The sequence below is a fragment of the Cibotium barometz genome, chromosome 47, assembly GCF_041138505.1.
Source record: "Cibotium barometz isolate CiBa-2024 chromosome 47, ASM4113850v1, whole genome shotgun sequence".
In the NCBI taxonomy this organism is placed as follows: Eukaryota; Viridiplantae; Streptophyta; class Polypodiopsida; order Cyatheales; family Cibotiaceae; genus Cibotium; species Cibotium barometz.
This window is the reverse complement of record NC_141092.1, coordinates 38047400-38057146: the sequence shown is the minus strand read 5'-3', so window position 1 is coordinate 38057146 and position 9747 is coordinate 38047400. Positions and strand designations below refer to the sequence as shown.

The following is a 9747-nucleotide window of genomic DNA, read 5'->3' as shown; positions in this document are numbered from 1 at the left end:
ATAGAATCACATTCTTTGTAAAAACACGAGAAAGCAAAGTTAAAGAGAGACCAAAATATAACGTACGTTTAGTTAGAAATAGTCAATGTATTATTGTTATCTAGATAGACTCCTCTTGATGTGCATAATTGATCGAGGTGCGTGTAATTCTGGCGCGTTGTGAGAAGAAAGCACTAACAATTAAAATGATGGCAGCATGCAAGGCACAAAACTCATTATACTACAAAAAAGAAAGAGCTTAGTTAGGAGGATTCGCTCCTCGGTAAGTCTTTCTGAGACCCTTGGTGAACTCTACGAGCTTAGCTTGGTTTGCCAAGCACGCCGCCGGAGGGGAGCCTTCAAAGGCCTTCAACCAGGCTTGAAAGCGGGGAAGCTTCTCGAAGTCCCATTCAAAGCCTGCCATAGACTCCAATGCAGGGAGCCACACAACGAGGGGGGCCAACACCATATCAACAAAGCCCACTTCAGAGCCCCCAAAGTAAGGAAGCTCTGCATCCTTTACAAAGGCCCCCTCCAAGGTACTGAGATATCCCTTGCTCTCCTTTATAGCTGCTCCAAACTCCTCCCTTGGCCCCCAAATAAGCTTCAATAGAGCCTAAAAAACCTATCCTCCAATAGTAACTCTAGAGGTCTTAGTTCAAGTATCTTCTCAATGCAAGATGAATGCAATATACATATATTATTGGCTATAATAATTAGCCCCCGCCTTAATGCTTACCCTTTTATCACAGAAATCTACCTAGAAATGAGTAGGGGTCCTTGGGCAGCAAGTCTTTGCCGTGGGGGGAAGGGAAGGCCTCATCGAGGTACTCTACGATGATGAGGGATTCGGAGATGGGTTTGCCCTTCTGGAGGAGCACCAGGACCTTCTTGTGAATAGGGTTGGATTGCAGGAGGAGGGGGCTGTTGTTGTTAGGCCCAAGCTCTTGGGGAAAGCTAGTGTAGGTGAGTAGGGGCTGGCCTAGACATCCAGTACATGAACATCGTGATTGTCTCCAGTAGTCGCAATGAAAGTTTGATATCTCCCTCACCTTTCTAATTGTAAATAGAGGTAGACTATAGTAGTAGTCGTAGTAGTGGTGAAGCTATCATCCACTCCATCGCCCTTTATAAGACGCCAATATCTCTCCAGCGTCATCCACTGCATCACTTCACTGCGCCCGCCAATATCTCTCTAGCGTCATCCACTGCATCACTTCACTGCGCCCGCCCTTATGAAAAGTCCAAGGGCCCTTTAGGATTAATTTTAATAACCTTTTGACCAATGGAAGAGGGAAGGAGAGTGCACATTCTATCCACTAGATTTAGGGTCTAGAGGAACAATATTTATTGCTCTACTCTAGCTTTGTCTCCCTACTAATCCCAATCACATTACCTTTTTTATCTAGTAGCCCTAGTAGTGCCTCTAGGGGTCACATCCACCTTTTCCATGTCCCCACAATATTTGCTTCGACCAAAAAGTAACCCAAAAAATAAAATAAAAAATAGTTTCCCTCTAGAAAAGCCATTTTACCTCCAAAAGACACTTCCATATTATTCTATAGGTGAAAAAAACATTTTTCAGGTCTCTAGCCCCTTTCTATGCTCTCTAACTAATTACACTTGCAAATCTTTCCTTTAGTCCTTCGAGAGTTCTCTAATTCATCTCTAATCTTTGAACCTATCTCTTATCTTGCTCCAATCCTCTAACCTCTCTCTGATCTTGCTCCAACCTTCTAACCTCTTTGTAACCTTCTAACCTCTCTCTAATGTCATTGTAAGCTTTTAACCTCTCTCATTAATCTTACTGTCTAGTAGTTTCTAACCCTCTTGTAAGCTTCCATATCTGTCTAAACTCTCTAATCACACTCTAACTACTAAATCTACATGCAAGTTTTCTAAGCCATTCTCATGTTCTTTAAGGATTTTCCCATCATGCAATTTGGACCACCTAGAAATTCCAAGAAGATTTCTTGGCCTTTCTAATTATTAAAAAATTAAAGTATAATTATTATCTATAATTGCACACCAACCCTGTCATAGGCCTTGTTCATAAATGTTTATGCTCTATCTACGTCTATTTCATACACGTTCATGCCTCAGGTTGGCCTATTTTATAAAAATAAAATACATGAGCCAAGTTTATAGAAAAAGACTTGTACCTATAAATGTGATCCCCTATAGGAATGAAACACGTAAGCCTATAGACATGAACTTGTAAACGTGAGCATATTGACATGAACCTTTAGACATGAGACACAAAAAGACTAATTTTTTCATAGCTTAAAGAGACATATCTGATCAGTTTCATCCCTACTTCCGAACCACTAGATAACTTTGAAGCAAATTCAATAATTGTTGGACATGACAACACAAGAATATCGAACTACACTTTTTAAAAATCACCAATCTGCGATCCTAGAAAACACCAATACTCAGTAGAGTGATACCCCTATTAAGAAGGCTAGACTCCTTCATATCCACCTTAAGAAAGGAGATTTGAAAAATATTGGATAATTTATAGATCATTAAGATTGATCTCAAAAGACAAAGTTTTTACGACCATCTCTACAAGTCTAGACACTACATCTTCGACGCGACAAGGCAATAGACCTAGTATACATGTAGCCTATAGAACAAGGATGCAAAAGTGATTCATTCGAATCAAGAGATAAGGGAAGCATCATCCAAAGCCTCAATAGTGAAGTGTGATCCACTAACACACAAGCTTGTGTCCCAGTAAAGAACATAAGCATGGATGAGTTGGTAGAAAATTTACTTAACCAACCCTAGTAAGTTCCTTAAGAAAAATAACCACACATATTTCCATGAAGACATATAGACCATCCACACCTTTTCACCTCGGAAATAGCTTCACCACCAACATGGATGATGGGAGGATGCGATCACCATTAGGATGGGGGGTATGTTAACCATTTCATAAGTTAACAATGTTTCACCCACTGGACCTACCGTAAGGTGCTTTGCCATCTTACCGCCTTCAAATGAGCACTAAACTTTTGTAAGACAGAATTAGAATATATAAACCGGTTTACCTTGAGCTTAATGCCAAACTTTTAGAATATATAAACCGGTTTACCTTGAGCTTATATTTTGGGCTTAAAGCCTAAGGACTCCATGTATATAGTTGCTTAAGACTAGTAATAGAGGTCATATCACTTTTAAGCTTCTATTCAAAATGATGTTGTAATGCTTTGCCAAAATAATAAGACCTCTTTAATATCTTAAGCAAAATAATAATAATTGCTCATACATAAGAGCTAATAAACTTTTCTCTCATGCAAAAGCTCTTATGCGTATAAAATTTACAATATTAGGGAAAATATCAACTACAAAAAAAGGCCCTTTAGGATTAATTTTAATGAACTTTTGATCAAGTTTAGACCGATGAGAGAGGGGGGTGCATATTCTATTAACTAGCTTTAGGGCCTAGAGGAGCGGTTTTTATTGCTTTACTCTAGATTTTTCCCCCTACTAACCCCAATCATATCACCTTTTTTATCTAGTAGTTCCACTAGTGTCCTTTCTGGTCACATCTTCATTTTCCACGTATCCACAATATCTGCTTAACCAAAAAGTAACCCTAAAAGTTAAAAAAATAGTTTATCTCCAGAAAAGCCGTTTCACCTCCAAAGAGGCACTTGAATACTACTCTATAGTGAAAAATGGAATTTTCAAGCTCTCTAGTCCCTTTCTATGATCGCTAGCCCCTTTCTATGTTCTCTAACTAATTACACTTATTGCAAATCTTTCCTTTAGTCCTTCTAGAGCTCTTTAATCCTTCTATAATATTTCTCTAACCTTCTATCCTCCTTCTAATCTTTCTCCAATCTTCTAGCCTCTGTGTAAACCTTCTAACCTCTCTCTAATCCTATTGTGTAAACAAGTTTCTAACCCTCTTGTAAGCTTCTATATCTGTCTAAACTCTCTAATCACTCTCTAACTACTTCTGCGTCTATCTGTAGTTTTTCTATCCTATTCTTGTGTTCTTTAAGGATTTTCCAATTATACAATTTTGGCCACCTATAAGTCCAAAGAATATTCTTATCCTTTGTAACTATTAGAAACTTAAAGTATAATTATTATCTATAAATACATACCAACCGTGTCATAGGCTTAGTTCATAAAAATTTATACCCTAGGTAGGCCCATTTCATAAAAATTCATACCCCAAGTAGGCCTTTTTCATAAAAATAAAATACATGAGCCTAGTTAATATTGAAAATACTTGTACCTATAGGCATGAGGACATGTATGAAACTTGACACATAAGCTTGCAAACATGAACCTACAAACGTGAACCTATAGATGTGAGACCAAAAAAACATTTTTTCATAGCTTAAACAGACGCATCTAGAATCACTTTCAGTCTTGATTTAGGACCATTAGAGAACTTTGAAGCGAATTCGATAAACACTAACAAAACAATCCATAGTAGCATATAGAACCACACTTTTTTAAAACCACCAATCCGTGATCCTAGAAAACAACAATACTTAGTAGAGTGACTAGGCTATACTCCTTCAAATTCACCTCAAGAAAGGAGATTTGCAAATATTGGATGATTTATAGCTCATTAATCAATTTATGATCAATCTCAAGAGACAAAGTTTTTACCCCCATCTCTACAAGTCTAGACACTACACAGTGACAAGGAAATAGACCTAGTATACACACACAACCTATAAGAAAAGAATGCAAAAGTCATCCATTCGAATCAAGAGATAGGTGAAGCATCATCCAAAGCCTCAACGGGCAAGGGTGCCCCACCAACGCACCAGCTAGAGCCCTAGTAAAGGTAATGAGTTGGTAGATAATTGCCAAACTGAGTCCCATCCAATTCCTCAAGCAAGATACTCACACATATTTCCACGAAGAGATATTATTTTTTGGTGCACTAAAATCATACAAGTATTCAGTGTCCAATGATGAAGCCTAGATAACAACAACTTTGTATTCACTACTATTACAATGGGAACCACGAGATAGCCCATTATTTGGTACCAAGCTCAGGGGGTGCACTACTAGAAAACCCTCGGTATCATGTGCGTTCAAGAGGTATTAAAAAAACCCCTTAACTAAAAAAGTTTTCCCAATAAAACAACCCCTCTCTACTTATGAACTAAATGATTTTTTTCTAAAGTTGAATTAAAAAACCCCTCCTGTTAATGTAATCATGTTAATTTTTCTCAATGTATCTAATTAAAAAACCCCTCTTGTTGAACTCATGTGGTACACTAACATTTTTTGAGTTGAACCCCCTGAGGTACCAAGAAAAACCAACTTAGTGGACTTTGGCACCACCCTAGATGCTCACCATGCAAAGGTAAACATTAGCCTTTCGAGCTCCACTAGTCACTCCTTAACATGCACAAGCTCTAGTTCCTATACCTATTAAAACCCCTTACCATGTGGTATACCACAAACTGCTTTATCCACCTCTCATACTACCACCTCAATCGGTTCCTCCAAGAACCGCACTAGTAAAACAATAATCGATGACTCTACTCCTCACAGAGACAAAAAACCAAGAACAGGAGAATTGTGATTCTTATGAATAATAAGACCAACATCAACAATAGTACAATCACAATGGCATTAGGCGAAATATGGACTTTCATTTTTGCCCCTTAAAGATTTTCACACCTCCTCTCTCTAGAGTGAAATTTTTACAAATAAAATAAAAAATTTGCACAGATTGAACATTTGGAATCTACTCATTGTCAAGACCTTTCGAATGATATATAGCATGATGGAAAATTTTGTTTATTCAAGAAGTCCCAAATTGGTGATGACATGCAATGTTACTTGCACATTTGGAATCTACCCATTGAGATCTTTCCAATGATATATAGCATGATGGGAAATTTTGATTATTCAAGAAGTCCCCAAATTGGTGATGACGTGGTATGTAGCACGCCACATCATCACCAATTTGGGGACTTCTTGAATAATCAAAATTTTCCATCAAGCTATATATCATTGGTTGGAAAGGTCTCGATGACTAGATTCTAAACGTGCAATCTCTGCTAACTTTTGATTTGATTTGCAACAATTTTAGCATGAGCCCATTTTCCTAGAGAGAGGAGGTGTGGAAATCCTTAAGGGGAAAAAATGAGAGTCCATATTTTGCCTAATGTTATCATGAGCAGGCTTCATCCAACATCTCTTTGAAGACATGTCTTCCTCACATATAGTGAAGAATATGAATTTCTGGCATGAAATCCAACGACGTTGATGTGTCGGGGGGAAAGACCTGTTTTGATAGCCCCTCTGAAACACGCCATCGTGAAGGAGGGAACTACCACTAGCACTACAACACCAGTAAACAACACCAAATCAAAGTAGCTGACCACTCTGCTAATATTCCCTGATTTTTAGTTGATACAAGAAAATACCATAATACTCTCCAAACTCCGCACCTAGTGGGGTGGGACTTTGGGGTGATGGGTCCCACAAAATCAATGCCCCACTTCACGAAGGGCTGCCAGGGTGGGAAAGCATGGAGTGGCAAGTAGTGCCTACTATCTGGTTTGGGTCCAGACCTTTGACATATGTTTCAGTGTTGCACACACTTTTTGCAGTTAGAGAACAGAGAGAGCCACCATCGACCAGACTGCATGATCTTCCGAGTGGTGACAAGGCAAGTCATGTGACCTCCACATGGTCCAAATGAGCATCCTCTGTAAGATTCCTCCCTAGCCTCTCAAGATATCCAGCATCTTCCCCTGTAATCAATCCCCTCTTCAGAAATATGAAAGATCTTATTTCTAACCGTTTTAACATAGAGAGAGAAAATATTCTAGAAAGAGAATATTCAGATTTTGAATATTTTTAGATAGAAAAATTTCTCATATTATTAAAATGAATTCCCCTGAAATAAAAATTCAAAAAGAACTTTCCAATGTGCAATTCGAATTTATTGGAAATGGGTATAAAGGACAGCCTAAGGGTTTAGATTTTCAGAAATTTTTGGATTATGGTCCAATTAAGGTTCCTATGGGCCAATAGCATCAATCCATGTGTAGGGAGGAGATAAATCCAATTTGTAAAAGAAGATACCCAAAAATGAGTAAATGCTCACATATGATGAAGAGTTGACTATGTACAAGGTTTATTAGTAAAAAACTATGAGCAATATTAAAAATATGAGATATTTTGGGTATCCAAAAATGAGTAAATGCTCACATAAGATGAAGAGTTGAAAATGTACAAGGTTTATTAGTAAAAAACTATGAGCAATATTAAAAATATGAGATATTTTGGGTATCCAAAAATGAGTAAATGCTCACATAAGATGAAGAGTTGAAAATGTACAAGGTTTATTAGTAAAAAACTATGAGCAATATTAAAAATATGAGATATTTTGGGTATCAAAAAATGAGTAAATGCTCACATAAGATGAAGAGTTGAAAATGTACAAGGTTTATTAGTAAAAAACTATGAGCAATATTAAAAATATGAGATATTTTGGGTATAATGATTCCATTTTGACACATATGTAAGGAAGGGGAGTCCATTAAAGGAGGCGCATATTTCACATGCTTGAATGAGTTTTAAACTCATAAAAATTGAGATATTTAATCTCTCCTCTCTCCTAATTCAAGTCTAGTTGCAAAAAGTTAGCTCAACTGATCTAAAAATGGTCAAAAATTGACAAAACTGAGTTGGAAAATTCTAGAATCAGTTTGTTTGGTTAGGAGCTCACTTTTTCCTATAAATAGAGGCTTTCCCCTTTGTTGAAACTCAACAATGTTTAATGCATTGTTACTCTACTTCACCTAAGCCAAGAACTGTGAATTCATTAATAATTCACTAGTTTTTGACACTTCCCTCTTTCTTCAATCCCCATTGGTGGCTCCATCAACATACTAAACCAATTGATTGGTTGGGGGTCTCTACCGTGAACAAAGAATCAAGCAATATGTAAGGTAATTGATGAATTTTGATCATTTTCTATAATTTCTCAATGTTTCTCTCTTCTCAACCCCTCTCAAGCTTGAGAAGCTTAATTGGAATGGTTTTTGAATGCTATTGAAGTTAATTGATGAATGGTAGTACTTGAATTTACATAAATGGATGAATGTTATTGAAGTTAATTGATGAAAGATAGTAAAGAATTACATAAATTTTCATTTATGCTTAATTCTAATGGTTTTTATGTAATTTCTCTCTCTCACTCAAAGAATGGTCATTCTCATGACCTATTCTCAATCCAAGTGAAGCTTTTCATAAAGCTTTTCCCTAATTTAAGATTAATCTATGCTTGAGGCCAAATTAATGGCTTTTTTCTATGCTTTTCGTTTATGTATTTCTTGAATATTGATGATTCAATCCATTATGGGTTAATGATCCAATTAGGGATCATTCTAATCATTCCCTTAATGATAAGCTTTATCCTTCAAAATAATTTGAGATTTATCAGTCATAGCAGCGGAGCTATGGCAAAATTTTAATAAAAATTACACATAAAATAATTTCATTCAAAGCATGAAAAGAGGACTTCCTACCATATTCTAGGAATTATCATCCTAGATTAATTGAAAGATATTCATTGTAATTAAGATGTGATAAGATGTGTATGAGATAAGGCAAGAAGTGTATGTGCTAGGATAAGATGTATATGGGTCGTGATAGGGCAAGAATGGATGTGATGTAAAAGATTAGATGTGAAGGCATATGGGGATATATGAATGGGAATGTGAAAATGGATGTATGTATGTGGATTTGTGAATGTGGAGATGGAGTTTGGATGTATGAGTGTGAAAATGGATGTATGCATGAAGATGTATATGCGTAGATGTGAATGTGGATGTAGATGTATGTATGTGTGTGGATGTATAGATGTGAATGGGAATGCGGATGTGGATGTATGTATGTATGTGGATGTAGATGTGAATGTATAGATGTGAATGGGAATGTGGATGTGGATGTATGTATGTATGTGGATGTGGATATATGAATGAGGACGTGATAATGGATGTATGCATGTAGATGTGGATATATGGATGTGAATGTGAATGTGGATGTAGATGTGGATGTGGATGTATGGATGTAGATACGGATGTGGATGTATGTATGTATGTGGATGTAGATGTGGATGTATAGATATGAATGGGAATGTGGATGTGGATGTATGAATGTGAATGTGGATGTGGATGTGGATGTGGATGTATGGATGTATGGATGTGGATATGGATGTGTATGTATAAATGTGGATATGGGATGTGGATGTATAAATGAAGATGTGAAAATGGATGTATGCATGTAGATGTGGATGTATGGATGTGAATGTGAATGTGTATGTGAATTAATGTGTCGTCGATATGAGGAAATGGATGAGAATGAGTACACATTGAATGGAATGTGGAATAAGTAATGTGGACTAAGGAGGGATAATGTGGAAAGACGAGAGTTCGATTTAGAGACTGTATTTTGTGACTGTTTATAAATGACTGTTTTATGTCAAGAATGCTGGGGAAGCATTTTGACCGTCTTGTGGATTAAGGTCATGAAGACCTAACTGTTAAAGTTGCAACTGCTAACGAAGAGTCAATGGAGGACGTCTCGTGTAGGAAGGTCGGCCGAGGTCTTGACCAGCCTCGGTTCGATTAAAATGGTGAGCTTCCGGTACGGTGGATGAGGGACCAAGGAAGCGGCCTATGAGTGAAGCACTAGGTCACCTGCGAAGGATCCTAGAGGGTGCTGACCATACGGTGCTCGGGCTCTGGGTCGCCTAGGATACCC

At 37.3% G+C, this 9747-nt stretch overlaps 1 protein-coding gene across 1 annotated transcript; it reads right to left on the bottom strand.

The window, feature by feature from the left end:
- Positions 1 to 238: 238 nt before the first annotated feature.
- Positions 239 to 6287, bottom strand: LOC147611657 (putative glutathione S-transferase parC). The gene is made up of 3 exons (XM_086784943.1): positions 6257 to 6287; positions 730 to 961; positions 239 to 566 (listed from the first exon to the last, which is right to left on the bottom strand). Exons 1-3 carry the CDS (start codon positions 6285 to 6287, stop codon positions 239 to 241), a joined length of 591 nt encoding a protein of 196 aa, XP_086641069.1.
- Positions 6288 to 9747: the final 3460 nt, after the last annotated feature.